General features: G+C 50.1%; 1 protein-coding gene across 1 annotated transcript in view; it reads left to right on the forward strand.

Annotated features, from left to right (window-relative positions):
• Positions 1-16,510, forward strand: part of KSR2 (kinase suppressor of ras 2) — a 47,597-nt gene extending 31,087 nt beyond the window's left edge. The window contains exons 12-20 of the mRNA XM_085238650.1: positions 434-475; positions 769-835; positions 1,082-1,130; positions 1,729-2,096; positions 8,718-8,814; positions 11,354-11,487; positions 14,335-14,466; positions 15,980-16,109; positions 16,373-16,510. Of these exons, the coding sequence (XP_085094776.1) occupies positions 434-475; positions 769-835; positions 1,082-1,130; positions 1,729-2,096; positions 8,718-8,814; positions 11,354-11,487; positions 14,335-14,466; positions 15,980-16,109; positions 16,373-16,510 (1,157 nt within the window). The remainder of the gene's footprint in view (positions 1-433; positions 476-768; positions 836-1,081; positions 1,131-1,728; positions 2,097-8,717; positions 8,815-11,353; positions 11,488-14,334; positions 14,467-15,979; positions 16,110-16,372) is intronic.
• The last annotated feature ends 464 nt before the right edge of the window (positions 16,511-16,974 follow it).

A 16,974-nucleotide genomic window follows, 5' to 3' on the forward strand; every position in this document is an offset into this window, starting at 1 on the left:
TGGGTTTTTGCTTGCAATTGAGCATTCAAATCCCATGGGCAGCATCATCTCTCCCCAAATGTTAATTACTGGTGTGAAGGAGTTGCTGATGCTGGCACAGAGCAGAGAACTTTTAGCTTGATGGGCTGCTAACCTGGCTGTTGTGGTGTCGTCTCCCAGCGCTGCCTGTGGGCTTGGCATTTGTACAGGCACAGAGCACAGAAGAGCTTACAATACAATGTATAAGGAGGAAATGCAAGAGGGAAAATACCTCTGCACACATTTAATATATTTATGGAGCTGGGGAGGGAGCGTGTGCAGGATGGATTGCGTTATCTCTGTTCCCACAGCAAAGTGGGCAGGAGCTGTGCTCGGGGTCAGATCTCATGGTAGAGGATTGGGCACAGACCCATGGTGTCAGGGTCAGTGCTTAAGCCCACTCTCTCTTTTGCAGCCTCCCATTACTACAAGTACAAGCAGCAGTTCATTTTCCCAGGTATGTCCCCTCAAAAGTCTCTCCTATGGTGCAGAGTACTGAGATATCCCCTTGGAGATGGGCAAGATCCACCCAGTTCACCTTCATCCTTACTGGGGGTGGGTGCATGGCTGGATTTTGCATGAAGATGGGGTTCTACCAAAACCCAATACCTTGCTGCTGAACCATGCATTCTGAAGGTTCTGCAGGGTAGGGATGCTAATTCATAACCAGACTGAATAGCACAAGGGCTTGTCCCAAGGTTTTGAAGCTTTGCTCCCTATCCTACTCTCACTGCACTCTCTCCTCCCTAGATGTGGTACCTGAGACGCCAACCCGAGCCCCACAGGTGGTCTTGCACCCCGTCACATCCAACCCCATGTGAGTGATGTCCTTTTGGAAATGCCATTTGGGAAGGGTTTGAAAGAGAGGGGTTTAATGGCTGGGATCTTTGTCCAGGCTGGACGCCTGATGTGGTCTGAAGGATCTTAACTTGTTTTTGGGGAAGTTGTTTTAGGGATAGGGATGCCTTAAAGATCAGCAAGCACTTCTCATATCCCTTGGGAAGATGATGTACCTAATGTCAGTTTTCATGCTGTGGTTGTTGTGTCTTGGTTTTTTTGACAGCCTGGAAGGAAATCCATTACTTCAAATTGAAGTGGAGCCCACGTCAGAGGTGAGATGCTGTGTGGGTGAGATGCTGTGTGTTTTGCATAAGGAGTGGAAGGAAAAGTTCAAAATCTGCAGCTGTTTAAGACAGGGAACGGGGGCTTGGCATTTTGATGCCTTCATCATCTGTACACCTTCAGATACAACTCACAGAACTGTTTGGGCTTAGCCTTGAGTTCTGTTGGCACCTGCATTATATGTATTTCAAGGCGTGTTTCATGGGAACCAAATGATAGCCTAATTATCAGCCAGGCCTGTCCTGCCCAGTCACAAAGGAACATGGATCAGTGATGGGTCTCAGTAGGTCAGCTTGGTGGTTGGATTTAGTCTTCTCCAACCTGGATGATTCCGGGATTTTGTGCTGCACCTGTGTCCCACCCCATGCAGTGGATCCCTTGTGGGCTTTGTGTCTGCCCTCAAGTTAGTATTTGAAGAGATATTATGAGACATATTGAAAGTTTGATGTGGGGGCGGGCATGGGTTTGAGGATGTTCCTTGGCGGCATTTTCCCATTTTATGGCACGTTGCACAAAGCAGCCCCACTGAATGCCCAGGTGGCAGATGGGTGCTGCTCCCCACGTGTCCACCTTACTGTCCCCACACAGAATGAGGAAGGCACCGAGGAGGCTCAAGAGTCAGAGGATGACTTTGAGGAGATGAACCTCTCACTCCTCTCCACCCGCAACTTCCCCCGCAAAGCCAGCCAGACCAGCATCTTCCTGCAGGAGTGGGACATCCCCTTTGAGCAGCTGGAGATTGGTGAGCTCATTGGCAAGGGCCGCTTTGGGCAGGTCTTCCATGGCCGCTGGCACGGAGAAGTGGCCATCCGTCTCATTGACATCGAGCGGGACAACGAGGACCAGCTGAAGGCTTTCAAGAGGGAGGTGATGGCGTACCGGCAGACGCGGCACGAGAACGTGGTGCTCTTCATGGGAGCCTGCATGAGCCCTCCTCACCTTGCCATCATCACCAGGTGAGACCCAGCATCGTGATCTTGTCAGGTTTTCATCCCAAAATGTTTTCTCACGTGATCAGCTTCTCATCAAGGTGCTGAGAGGTGAAGCTGGCCAGTCTCCCAGATGGTTGTGTCAATCTCCATTCCTAAAGGGCCAAATTCCAGCTGGTTATGCCAGCCTCTGTCCCTAAAGGGGTATCCTCCACTTGGCCATGCCAGCTTCCAGCCCTACAGGGATCTCCTCTCTCTCGGGAAGTGATGGACCTCCCGTGATGCATCTCTTGTAGAAGTGGAGCCTGGTGGTTTGTTTTCATCAGAAGGAGCTCAGTGTGGTGCTGGCTGTGGGATGGGATTGGCAGCATCTATTTCCATGGGGCTCTTATATGGTTCCTGGGTCTGTGTGTGAATGGGAGATGGGGTTTGGGGCGTGCAAAACACCAATCAGCAGGTTTTGTGAATAACTTGGTGTTGAGAGAATGGATGGTTTGGGCATCTGAAGGATTAAAAGAGTGCAACTGTGGTGCCAAATCATCCAAGGAAAGGCAGAAGGGCAGCAGAACTGGAGAAAACTGAGCACATTCAAGGGCTCCAAGGAGCTGGAGCTCATTCGTGGGGACTCCTCAATCCCAAGACCTTGCGAGATGAGTTATGGTCTACTGGAGCATTTCCTTTCTTTCCCAAAGTATTTGCCCCCACAGTACACCAATAATTGTGTGTGGGGCTCAAGGTGAGCTTGGGATGGGGCCAGGGGAGGGAGATGCTGCCTTCAGCACAGTCACAGAGGCACTGCTGGAGAAATACTTTGAATTACCCCTCGTCTCCTGCTCACCGAGGCCTAACATGACAGCATTTAAAATAAATTTCTCTCTGAATATTCAGCTATTTCCCTCACCTCCAGCCTACGTGTGCTGCTGCAGGGCTTGCTGTGGTGCTGCTCAGAGAAGTTTTCCCAAGGTGAAGTTGAATTTCCAGAAAGTCTGTGTTGCTGTATCAAAGCAGCAAGCCCTTTGCTGGGCTTTTCAGTCCTATTCAATCCCAGAAATGGAGCGTTAGATATCTATGTATATTTTAGCTCTGGAGTGTTTTCTATCCTAATACCTCTTTATATAAAACCACTCAGGTGCCGTTTTTGACAGTTTGACAAAATAAATGTGTGCACCACAGTGGCTTGATGCATTAATATTAGAGCTGAAAAGCACACCGCTCAGCTTTCTTTTCTTCCCCACCTGCACTCCTTTGTAAGGTCTAAGTACAGCGTTGTATGATTGCCTGGAATACAGCTTGGGCTTGCGGCATCTCTGAGTATTGCATGCTCACAGTCCTAATGATCTCTGCTTCATGAACGTCTCCTTATCCAGTGTTGTTTGCTGGAATAGCAGGTATAACAGATAACACAGCCTCGGAGGCTCTTCTGTCTTGGTAAAGGGCAGAGATGATGGCTGGGCACTGCAGTGAGAGGACGATGTGACGTCAGCTGGACAAGGAGAGGTCCAGGATACCGGGAGCAGTTCAGGGTGATGACAGTGGCCTGGGATGCTGGGAGCAGTGGGGAAACTGCAGCATTAACCATTGCTTCATCCCTGAGATGTGTCCTTGACTGTCAGGTAGAGAGAGAGATTTGGCTGCTGGTGGGAATTCAGTGGTTGTTTGCACGGTGGTGGCTCCGCCGGAGCTGCTAATGGATTTTCTCTTGGGTAATGAGCAGTGGGGACAGTTAACATTCATCTTAATTATTCCTGAGCACGAGCGATGGGAGCGTAGTGCTGTAAGATGAGCATGGAGCTACGGGAAGCAACCCCACAGCCCTTCACTGGCTGCAAAGTAGGGAGTGAGAACCCACATTTCAGTGCTTGTAGACCCTTTCTGAATGCAGGGGTGGGGCTGAGCAATTTGGTATATGGGATTTCTTGGGAGACCAAGGAGATGGCTGAAGAACATTATGAATTAACCTGATAAGAGCTACGTAAGGAGGATTAATTTGTCGAAGGTGCCTTTCAACAGAGGAACTCTGAATTCTTCTGCTGCAGATGGAGCATCTCCAGCATATCCCGTAGCCAGTCCCTGTGGTGCTGAGGATGACCAGTGAGAGCATCTGGAAGTGGGGAGAGCATACGGATGTCCTGAACCATGCTTGGTCTGGGACCAAATAGAAAAGGAATGAAAGGGTTCGTGATCACAATGGTTGAATGGGCTGCGGGGACAAAGGGGCAGCAACGCAGTACCTGGAAGCTCTGCACTTCCCAATAATTCTGCACTAAGGGAATAAGGGGAGATCTTCGCCTCCTGACATTTACATCCCGGCTCAGTTGCACAGGATTTGAGACTTGCAGACCTTAAAGCTCAGGGAGCTGGGGATAAATATTTAACGGGATGCAAAGGATGGGGTTCTCTCTCTCGGGTGCAAGGTTTTGCATCCTCTGAACCTCCCCACGCTTGAGTCCCCCAACACCAGCTTTGGCAAACAGCCTCCTTCCCTTTTCTGTTGTTTTTCTCCTCTGGCTTCTGCCACCTTTTGCTTTCCATAGCATTTAGAGTAATGAAGCTCGTAGATCATATAATAAATAGGTATTGACTTCTTGCCACTGGATGGTTCAGAATGGATTGACCCGTGGGAATACACTTCTTCTCAATCAATAAGAGGCCATCAGGCTGGATAAATCTTGATAACGACTGACAAAGGGAAAGTCAATATGTGTATTAATATATACATTAAGTGAGCATATATCTTCTGCCCGCAGACAGTGATGCTCAATGGCAGTGCTAGGAGAGACCGAAATACCCAGAGAGGGGAGGGACTGGGGGTGAGATAGGCACCGGTGTGGTGTCTGTGGTGCTTTGTGCTGGAATGAGAGATGCAGCATTCAGGGGCCACTTGTTTGCAGCAGATGAGCCACTGGGGACAGGGGCTGCTTTGCATTCCCCTGCCTTGGAGCTGCTTTGCAAGCAGCTGTAGCAGAGCTCGTCTCCTCTGCCACTATCTCCTTGAAATAAAAATGCATGGAGTTTGCTTTTTCTAAATAACTGGCTGCTTCCCAAGGCGTGATGGACTTGGAGGCACTTTGCAGGGAGGCTGCTCTCCCTCCTCCTCCCCCAGCCTTACTCTGTAATGCTGAGGAGGAAAATACAGCTGTGTCTGTTGCTCCCATCCCAGGACAGTAGGGAGGATGCAGTCAGGGGACGAAAGTCCCTGCTAACTTTGCTCTGCACAAAGTGTAGGTGCTGGGGCAGTTTGGCTGTGGGGCTGAAGCCTTGCTGCTGGTGGCTGGCTCCTTGCTGCCAGAGCTCTGGGAGGTGTTAGGTTGGAAACAAGTGTTTCCTGGCTGATAAAGCCAAGGAGAACCTGGCTGTGCAGTCCTAGTATGCTTCACATAGGAGCTGGATTTTTTCCTGGGGATTTTCCCCCTCAAGTGATGCTCCGGGAGGGTCTGGGTTTGGGAGGATGCTGCTCGGCAGGAGGGCTCTTGCAATGCCTGGGATTGATGCTTTGTTTTGACTGAAAGGAGTGTTTGTGTGCCTCCAGTCCCCAGGAGGAAGGAGAGCCCACAGAGTTTGGCAAAACAATGGGTGTGGAGAGGAAAGGCGGCTCCCAGAGGGCATAGCAGTTGGGCAGGAAATGAAGTGAATGTAGTCCTGGGGCAGGAAGGTGTCTGTGCTTGGTTTTAGGGCATTGGGTGGCTAAGGAATGAGCTGCAATGTGTCCCGGTGACACTGGGATTTCTCAGTCTTCTATTGCTTCTAGCTCTTGTTATTAATTCTCACTCTCTTTTCTTGTCTCTCCCTTGGGCATAGGATGCTGGCCATCACCATGGCACCTCAGCTGCTTCCCATAAATCAATTGAGCAGCGAGCAATGAGCTTCTTGGGGTCTGGCATTTATCACTTTGGGGTGTTCAAAGCGATCCCATTTAATGGGCCCCCGTGACATTTGTGCGGATGGTTGGGCAGAGTGAAGGAAAGCACAAAAATCCTACTAAAGTAATGGCATCACGACCTGAGCGCAGCCACTGAGGTGCCATCGACACTGAATTTATTCCAGCATGAGTGAGCAGGAGCTGGGCTGAGGTCTTAGACCCTATCGAGCTGATGACCATCAAAATTGCAAGGAGGATGAGGCTACTTCCACATCAAATGAGAAAAATACCGAGAGGCAGTGCTTCTACTCTCCCTAGCTCATCCTTCCTGAATCATTCCTCTGCAAGTCGCTTTGACTTTGCTCCCATTGCTGATGTCTCCAGCCCACACTGGTGAAATGCAGCATGTTTATAAAGCAATTTGGGATTTGGTTTGCTTGGCTGAACACTTCAAAAACTCATTTTGAATAGTGAGCACCTGCAGTGGGATGGGGCCAGGCTGTCCTGGGGCTGAGGCGCCTGCAAGGGGACATTTAAGGTTGATATGGGGATCAAGAGACCATGGGTTGGAGTCATCGAGCATCTCACCCTGGCTCTGGTTGGGTTCGGTCTCATGTCACCAGCCTGCTTTGCTGATGGATGCAAATAAAGAGGTTCAGGTGGAAGAGATGAATGCTTGCTTAGGGATGTACTCTTCAGATGTGGATGAGCTGGGATCCAGATGAAAGCACAGCTCAGGTGCCATTGTCCCCAGTGTCACGCTGTGGTGTCACGCGCCATCCAAAGCTCTGTCGGCCCACAGCCTTTCAGCAGTGACTTCTCCAAGCAGAAAGGAAAGGCAAGGAATGAGAAGGGCCCGAATTACTGAGAGCTGCCATGAAAAGGTTCTGCAGGTGTTGGTTCAATAGGCTCAGGTGCTGCATAATAGGTGCAAACAGGGCTTTGTGGCTGCACTGGCATCGCTCGCAATTAAGTCAGAGTTATTCATCAGGGGAATGTAAGGAGTGAGTCATGGGGTTGTATCCCTGGGGCTGGAGGAGTGGTGGTGGCATGTCCTTACTCTACGTGCCGCGTCCTACTGTGCCGTATCCCACTGGCAACTGCTGTCCTTGCACCAAGCTTGTGGCGTATGTGGCCAATGACTTGTTCAAAGAATTCCCCCTACCTGTAAATGAAAGAGATGGGAATCTTGTTGGAAAGGGGCTGTGGGTTATCACTGTCATTTAGAGATGCAGAAATGGGAGGGTTTTTTCCTCTTAATCAGCCCTTTTCCAGGGAAAACAGCTGATCTTAACTCACTCCAGGGCTGAAATCACAGCCCGTCCCAGCACTAAGCTCTTTGTTTAATTTGTAACGTTGATTCATGACTAATCCAACCCATAAGCAACTTTTGGTAACTGTTTGCTCCGGAGGGAAATCAGTGTTTGCTTGGGATCATGGAGAACTGGGCTGTGTGTGTGTGAGGGGCAGGGAGCCTATTGCATTCTGCAGCCCAAGCCCTACAGGTCCATTTTTCAAACCAGCGCAAAAAAAAAAGACCAAAACAACAAAACTCTCCATGGAAAGAGAATTCACATCCATTACTGTTTTGCACCCTTTAATTCCAGCTGCAGAAAGCCAAGGGCAGAGATTTCCTTTATAACTTATTTCCAAGCAGTATTGAGAGCACTTCAGAAAAGCTCTTATTTGTCTATAATGGCAGCCAAACCATTCCAGCAGATAAAGTGGCTGATTTGGGTGGAAGGAGGCAGAGTGGCCACAGGAGGGGCTGGTGCTTCTGCCTTCCAACACAACAGCAATGAGATGCTTTGAGAGATGCTGTTGCCTTGCCCAAAGTTCTGACGTTTTGGATTGCTCCCACTCCTGCTTAGCTGCCTCACCTGGAAGTGGTGCCTGTGAGCCACTCTTGGCTTTGGGGCAGGAGGGGCTGTGGGAGCTGTGATCCTATTTGGAAGGAGCAAGCAAGGATCAATCCCAACCACAACCCATTCGAACCTCAAAAGCACTGCGGGAGCACAGCTTTACTCCCCATTCTGGAGGTGAGCCCCAAATTTGGTAAAAATCTGTGGGCATCCAGACATTTCCTTGTGGTTTGCATCCCAGGGGCTGGCGGTGGGCAGGAGGATAGGAATGAGAACCTGTGTCTTCATATTCGATAACAAGATCAATTAACAGCTGTGCTCACAGCCTATCTAACGAGAGGCGCGCCTGCCTGGTGCTTTTTTTCCTGGGCACAGGTATCCAGTCCCATCTTTCTAAAGTTGCCTATAATGAGCGTGGGTGGATGTAGAGGAGCTAAAAAAGCCCTTTTTTTTTGGTGGGCGGGAGTCAAGGCAGCATCCACCCACGTCTTCCATTATGATATTCAAATGTCAATATATTTTTAATTGGTTTATATGCACCCCCCCTCTCCCCCTACAGCTGCCTTTGGTAATTAAGGCTCTGTAAATAGATTTTACTGTAATTGGTATCAGAAGGAAAATTGGAGGACATTGTACAGTGCATTGGGGGTTTTTTTGTGTTTTTTTTTTTTTTTTCCTTACTCCCTGTCTTTCCTCTTTTGACTCATGTTACATCTGTGAGCATTGTATCCCACAGGCGAAGAGGTGGGAGGAGATGTGGGCACAAAATAAAGCTCTCAGGGAGAGGTCCAGCTGGTGGCTGGGACCTGGGGATGGGGGCCTCTGACCTCTGGCAGCAATTTGTGTAACCCCTACCACTGGTGCTGATATTAGGGGATTTTTGCTCAGCAGGAGTTTGTCAGCTTCTCCCTTTTCCTGTCCTTCCAGCTTGTGTAAAGGACGGACTCTCTACTCGGTGGTGAGAGACGCCAAAATCGTCCTGGATGTCAACAAGACGAGGCAGATAGCACAGGAGATTGTGAAGGTATGCTGTGGTCAGGTGGGACACTGCTGTCTGCCATGGGCACCCAGTGGAGCTGCACAGGGTGCTGGGACCAGCAGCATCTCTGGCTTTGAGCTCCTTGACCTACCTCAAGTGAACGCTGCAGATGGGACCTTCTATCTCCAGCCTGTAACAGGGAAGAGGCCATGAAATCCTGGAATCCCAAAACATCCCATGTTGGAAGGAACCCACAAGGATTGTGTCCAACTCCTGGCTCCACACAGAGCTCATAATCCAAACCCAATGTCTGAGAGTGTTGTGCAAGGCGGCGTTCAGCATCCCCACAGACAGCAGTGAGGTCCTATGGACATCACGGCTCAGCATACATCAGCAACAAGGAGAGCTCTATGAGAATTTAACACAAAATGATACCTAAAGCACCAGACATGTGTCCCATCCCAGCAGATCAAGGCTGGGCAACGCCTCCAGCAAATTCCAGGGGCTGAGTCCAAGGGCAGCTAGGGGTGGACCATGCACCTTCATGGTGTACCTGGCCACGGTGTGCCACAGGAGCTCTGTGTCTGCCCCAGGGGTACCCCAAGCTGGGTGGTGTCACCTTCTTGCAAGCTCCAGCCTTAAGTTGGTGTGTCCAATGTCTGTTTCCCTATTTCTATTCTTCTCTTTCTGATCTGTATTTTCCGTTTCAAAAAGATGACTTTTTCCTGCTGAGCAAATGTCACAGGCATCACACATATTCTTGCCTCCCAGATGCTCACAGCGGGTGCTAATGGCTCAGGTCAACCCTTTCCCAGTACCAGTCATGTCTCCTTGTGCTGATCAGGGTCTGCAGGAGCAGCTAGGAGGTTGCTGCATTAGAAATGTGTTGGAGTCCCAAAGCTCTCATTGGTTCCTGCAACCCACAACAGACAGCAGATGTGGAGCTGCCCTCAGTGCATGCGGGGTGCAGTGAAGCTGCTATTAGAAGTTAATTGGCTGGGGAGCATCACCCAGAGGAGGTGCCACTTGAACCATGTGAGGAGTTTCAGCCCCACTACCCTGCACTTGTATGGCTTTATCCTTGCTTCCCTGCATGAGTCAGGAGATTCTTGAAGTTTATGGGATTACCGGGTGCAAAGGCTCTTGTTCCACCGTGATCCTCGGAGCTGAAAGTTGATTTGTTTTAGGAGCAAAGCCGGCAGAGGGAGCTGGATTTTCGTTTACATTGGAGCAAAGGAAGGTGACACTGAGCCAGGCTTGTTGGCTCAGCTCATCCTCAGGCCTGGAATTTGTGGATATGTGGGATCTGTGGCATCCCCTGTGGAAGCTGTGGCTCATCTGAAGGACTGGTTGCTGCTCTAGGAGTGCCTTCAGCAAGGGCTGCTCTGTGCTTCTATCCTGCAGCCTGCACTCCAGCCTCCCTGCGCCCCATGTTGCAGAGCAGAGTCATTGCAGGAGGCTTGATGGCATGTCTGGAGGGTGGTCATGCCTCAATCTGAACATCAGCATCCACAGCCCCTTTGGCAAGCATCCTCTTCTATCATACTGCTCGAACCCCTGCATCCCAACTCTGCAGTCCAACCTGTTCCCAAATCTCTTGCAGTCCTGGGGGCTCCTCTTAAGGTTCATGGACAACCCCAATGTTCCAGCTGTGCACACAGATTTTAGAGTGCTGTGGGCTTTGGGATGAGCTGCCTTCACAAGCTACTTGGGAGGTGATCAACAACCCCAAATCACCAGACAATATTTGCAGTAACCATACATCTACTGCACGAAGAACACAACGTGAGAAGGCAATGGTGGTATTTTACAGCAGATTTCAAAACTTAGCATTGCTTCATGTGCTGGGGCTTGGAGACCCCTAATTAATTTGGCTCTGGCACCTGGGGCATCTGTGTCTATATGAAGTGCTCAATGCTGGGATGATGGAAACCCATTTCAACCTTCCCATGTTGATGATGGGCAACAGATAATTTCTCTCAAGCAACAGCTTGCTGGCCCGTCGAGCATTTACCCTCTGGTCCCCCCTTCTAGAAGAAGTTTCCTTACTCTGCTTCTGAGGATGAAAACTGAGACAGCACCATGGGCCTTGCTGCAGCCCGATGAATATCCCCGTGAGCAGTAGGTCTGCCCACAGGCAGCTCCATCAAACGATGCTCTACGAGCCTGGTGCAGGCGAGTTTGGGTTTCCCACCCATGGCCTTATTTTTGCATCATTAGCAATCATTTTAATTAACTGCCAAGTCTTTTTTCCTAGGGGAAGACATTAAGGCAGGGCTCCTGCCGGGCTCTGCTTTCCAGCTCACTGTGCTGGGACACATGTGGGAAGCCCCGATGGCTTCAGCAGGGAATGTAGTAGTGGGGTGGAGAGCTCTGACTTGTTCCCCTTTTGCTCTCAACCCTGATAGAGAAGGCAAAACCATTATCACTGATTTTTCAGCAGAGGATTTCAGGGAAGTGAGCAGCTTTGCTGTTTCTCAGCATAATCGATCAGCAATCATTGCTGAGGTTACCCCTTTTCTGCTGTTATCCTGTTTCTGTGTGCTTCTTTGTCAGCTTTGTTTTTTTCTCTCCTCCACCCTAGGGCATGGGGTACCTGCATGCCAAAGGGATCCTCCACAAAGATCTCAAGTCCAAAAATGTTTTCTATGACAACGGGAAGGTTGTGATCACGGACTTCGGCCTCTTCAGCATCTCAGGAGTTCTCCAGGCAGGCAGGTAGGATGTGGTGCAATGGAAACCCATGCTTCATCCCTGGTCCTAGAGCCGAGGGCATGGGAAAGGAACCCCAAAAGCTCTTTTCCTCATTGCCTGGCTTTGTAGCCTTGGTGGGCATGAGGACAAAGGGGCTTGGAGTGTCCTTTGGCTTTGCTTCAGCCATCCCCCAGCAATATCCCAAAAATCCACCAGCATCTGCTCCATCCTGAGCTCCCTGGCTGCTGAGCAGTGCTGTATGCTGACCTTTGGGTTGCTGTGGACATCTGGCCACGGTGCCTGTGCTTAACTGAGCGCAGCGAGCAGAGAGCCAAGCTCGGGACATTTACAGCCTTGCAACATTTTGGTGTCTCTTTGGGTTTGAAATAAGGCACATTTGGTAAATGTTCCTTACTAAATGTTTTTGGGAGTGTTTTGGGAGGGTGGTAAGCTGTAGGCTTAGCAGCATGGAGAGTTTCAACAGCCGTTCAGGGGAGAAAAGCAAAGCTAGAATGAGGGGGGAATGAAAGAGGAGAAAAAGAATTAAGGTTTTATCTTTTACTTTGAGCAACACCAAAAAAATGCTGCTGACTTTGCAATTCCCACTTGCCCCTCTTGTTTTTCATTTGTCCTCGCCAACAGCACGTGGTGGGCTTTTGTGGATGGTGGACTTTGGTCCTGCCCTTACGGTTTCCTCCATTGGAGGCTTTTGCACTGGATTGGGCAAAAATGGCCAAATTTTGCTAAGGACAAAGCTTTTGGGAATGCTGAGTAGAAGAAAGCAGCTGGTGTTTTGAATGGGCCTGAATGCATTACTGGATGGGGATGTTCCATGCATGGCCTTTCCCTATTTCCACAATGCAGCTCCATAGATGAAATGTGAGATGAGGCAGCAGGGAGATGAGTACCCAATTAAATGGGATGATGCTCAAGGTCAGGATGCCACTTGGGTGGTGAAGCCAAGGAGATTGCTCAGTAGAGGATAGATGACACATGGAGCTGTCTAGACATACAAGGCTCGCTAGAAACAATGGGCATTCTGCTAGAAAAATGAGGACAGTGCAGAAATTCCTGTCCAAGGAGCTTTTTGGGGTGGCTTCCCTTGACTGTAGGACCCACGTGCATCTCCTGTTGGAATTTGCACCTATCGTTCACCATGGATTTTGAAGCAGAAAGTGCCTGCAAATCTGATCTCCTTGTTCAGGTTAAGTTGTCATGGGTGGTTATGGTGTCTTACGGTTGTGTAGAGATGGAAGCAAATGTTGGCAGGCCAGACTGAGGATGGTGATGTTACTTCATGCACAGATGTGAATGAGAACTACTACTTGGCCAGTTCTCACTAGAGTTTAAAAATGCCATCACTTAAAAACCCTCCTCATCCTCCTAGCACAAGATTGCCTTGAATGCACTTAGGTGCACTGATACAAACACTCTGCTGAAAAATGAGGTGGCTATCATGCCTACCGCACACTCTGCAGAGAACTCGTTACCTGGCATCTTATCTTGGTGAAATTGTATTTATTTTTCCTGCACTTAAGCACTGTGGGACTCAGTAAGTCTGCTCCAGATATTTATTTTTCCTGTACTTAAACGTTGCAGGACTTGGTAGGGCTGCTCCAGATGTTTATTTTTCCCATATTTAAACGTTGCAGGCTTGATAGGGTTGCTCCATATATTTATTTTTCATGTATTTAAATATTGCAGGGCTTGATAGGGCTGCTCTGTAATTAGAGGTGGTTTAGAGTGGCCTGAAGAGCTCTTCTGCTCTCACTGCTGCTCTCTTGTTCTGTGATGTGCCTGGGTTGGTTATGAAGTTGTGAAATTGCCACGATTTAGCCAAATTTGGGATTGCTCTGGAGCTCAGCCTTCTCTGCTGGTAGAACTGTTGCTGGGGCATTGACTGAGTCCAGGGCTCCATCAGTGTGTGCTGTCACCAGGATACAAATGGGAAAGCTTCACACAGGAGAGTGGGTACAGGGGAGCTCTGTTACCTGGTGAAGCATTGGTTTGGTCAAGCAGCTCTGGAAGGAGCAGGAGAGAGCAAGTTGTGCCATCAGTGCATCCAAGTGCCTGTGGGAGGAAGGGAGGAGGAAGGCACCAGCGTCATCCTCAGCTGTTGCCAAGTGATCCCAATGTGTTTGTACTCACTGGGGGGACCTTAAAAAGATAAGGAAATGATGGGCTGGAAGGGATCAAACATCTGGAAACACTGATTGCTGGGCTGTGGTTGGGTGAGTTGTGTTGGAATACACCCCTGGAGGTCCCTGGTTTCTGCTCAGATCTAAGCAGGACCAGCTCAGATGTTAAAGCTGGTGGGATTCACCCAAGGAAATGTTTGTACCTGCTCTTCTGAAGAATTTTGGTTCAAAGTACAAGAGGTAATGGTCTCAAGTTTTGCCATGGGAGGTTTATGTTGGATATTAGGAAACATTTTTTCTTGGAAAGAGTGCTGATGCAGTGGCACAGCTGCTCAGGGAGGTGATGGTGTCACCAACCCTCGAAGTGTTCCAGAACTGTGGGGATGTGGCACTGGGGAATGTGGTCAGTGGGCGTGGTGGGGTGGGCAGGAACTGGACTTGGGGATCTTAGAGGTCTTTCCCAACCTGAATGATCCCATGATTCTGTGATTGTATGGGGGGGTGACAGTGAGTGCCAGAACAGACCAAGGCACCAGCCCTAGCTGTGCCCTTCCACCAGAGACAGATATGAAGACATCGTGCCTGCTGACATTTGTCACAGTGGGGCTAAAGCCCAGACTTGCAAGGATCCTAAGGGGAAAACCAGGCTTAGATGGGGAGCAGGGTCTGGGAGACAATAGTGGTTCTCCCTGTCCTCCCCAGCACTCATGTTCCTGGCTTCATATTCTTACAGGAGGGAGAACAAACTGCGGATCCAGAATGGCTGGCTGTGCCACCTGGCCCCTGAGATCATCCGCCAGCTCTCGCCTGACACTGAGGAGGACAAGTTGCCCTTCTCCAAGCATTCGGATGTCTTTGCTCTGGGGTGAGTCCCTGCTGTGTGATGGGTGTCTGGTGGGGCAGTGTTGGTTGTGACCTGCTGCCATCACTGAGGCATGAGCCTGCTTCAAAAGAATTTGAGTGAAAAGCCCCCAGACCCCCCTGTGTCACAGACAGACAAGGGTGAATCTGGGAAATTGTCTCTTCTTAGCACGGGTACTGATGGGAAAGCAGCTGGAAGTGGAATGAAGATGGGATAGGATGAGAGCATGGTAGTGTGAAGCAACTGGATGGAGGCATGGTGGGATGGAGATGCAGCGGGAGGAGGATGTCATAGGATGGGGATGCAGTGGGATGGGGACATGGTGAGATGATGCAATGGGATGAGGAGTTTGTAGAATGGAAATGCAATGGAATACGATTGTGGTGAGATGATGGGATGAGTGTAATGAGGATACAGTGGGATGGACATGTGGTGGAATGATGCAGTGGATAGGGATGCAGCAGGGCGATGCAGTGAGATGAAGATGCTATGGGATGCAGATACTGGCCCACAAATTCCCAGAGCCCTCCAATCCTCCCTGCTGGGTGCCTGCAGATGGTCTGAGCAGCCGTGGCTGTCACTGAGGGCTGAACATGCAGGGGAGGAGATGCCAAAAGACTGAGCAGGGGAGAATTGATGAGTCTCCTTCAGCGGGAACGCTCAGCCGACCGACTCATCGCTCCTGCTATTTATCTAGTAGAAAGCATCCTTTGTGTCAGGAGTCCCATCACACCCTGATAAAACCTTTCTCGAGGCGAGTGTAGGGCTGTGGTTTTTATCCAGTGGATTAATCTTATCACGCACACCTTAAAGACTGCAGGCTGCAGTGATTAGTTTACGTGAAGCTGTTATCCGAGGCGATATTTCCATCAAAACTGCAGTAATTAAAGCTGAAAGAGTTTGGATCTTCCCTCCTCCAAGGCAGAATGTCAGCTCAGGAAAAAAAAAAAAAAAAAAAGTAATTAGGGGATCTGATCAAGCTAAGACTGTTACTCAGATTTATTTTTTTTTTTCTGCAGTGGGTCTGCCTGTTCCCCACTGAACATCTTGGTGTGTGCCTGCAGCAGCAGCCAAAGCATGCAGTCTCCTTACTGCTGTCATGCACACAGTTATGTCTCATCAGGGTAGATATTATAAACGTGGAACAAAACAATGGCTGTGGACACGGCTGCCCACCCACAGGAGATGGTGCCTCAGATGGATGCTGCCTCTGAGCGAGGGGAAGTAGCTCAGGATGTCATGCAGTGACGAAAGGGATATTCCCCCAGTTCAGGGAATGTGAATGGGATGTTCCTCTGTGTCGGGATTTTTGGCCTCAGTTTTCCCATCTGGGAAATGGGAGCAGTGGTATCTTTGTACTGAGCACTGAGTGACATTGGTGGCCTATTTGGGGGTGAAGCAAAGATGCTGAGCACTCTCTGTTGGTTGTGATGGGGTTTGGGTAAGGACATGTTAGGTGACATTTGGGTGTCCCCCCCTTGGAATGACCCTGGTCCTGATACTGCTCTCTCCCCAGCACCATCTGGTATGAGCTGCATGCACGAGAATGGCCATTCAAGACACAACCGGCAGAGGCGATAATATGGCAGGTTGGGCGAGGGATGAAGCCCAACCTCAGCCAGATCGGGATGGGCAAGGAGATCTCGGTGGGTGCCATGGGGCAAACAGACCCATTGTGGGGGGTGGAATAGGGGATGTGTGTTGGGCAAAGGGTTCTGCTGGTGGGGCTTGGTCTTGATGCTGAACACGTCCCTTTCATGGGGTATGGGATGGAGATAGGGCTCCCTAGTGGGGCCATGTGGGGTGGGGAAAGGGTTCCCCATAGGGGATGTGGGGTGAGCGTATGGTGTGTGGGCAATGGTTGTGGGACCACCTCCATGTGCTCACCTCTCGCTGTGCATGGCTGCAGGACATCCTGCTCTTCTGCTGGGCTTACGAGCAGGAGGAGCGACCCACCTTCACCAAGCTCATGGACATGCTGGAGAAACTGCCAAAGCGCAACCGTCGCCTTTCCCACCCTGGGCACTTCTGGAAGTCAGCAGAGTAAGTCCCTGATACCCTACCTATGCTCCAAGGTAGGAGCTCAAGTGACTCTGTACCACCTCCGTGTCCCCACGTGCTCAGTGCTCCTGGGAACATTGTGCAGCCAGCGGTCAGATGTCCCCTATATCACCCAGAACTTGAGCCATCAATGATCAGGATGGGAGCTAATCGCCAATTTGTGTTCTGAGCAGGCACTGGGGGTGGCTCTGCAAGGAAATCTGAACTCCAAAGTAGTGGAATGTGTAACTGCTGGGGGTCTGGGCATTGTCATGGTCAGATCCAAAGCAGTCCTACACGAAGGGCACGGGCACAGGAGACAAAAGCCCTCTGGGGTCCTGCTGATGCATGGGGCTCTTTTGCAGGACCTCAGTGCTGCTGGACACAGCGCCTCACATTGACTCTGCCATCTCATCTCCTTTCCAGGCTGTGACCAGAGGAGCTGAGGGATGGTGCCTTCCTCCCCTGCGT

This window comes from Meleagris gallopavo, chromosome 17, assembly GCF_905368555.1.
Source record: "Meleagris gallopavo chromosome 17, MGAL_WU_HG_1.1, whole genome shotgun sequence".
Taxonomy (NCBI): Eukaryota; Metazoa; Chordata; class Aves; order Galliformes; family Phasianidae; genus Meleagris; species Meleagris gallopavo.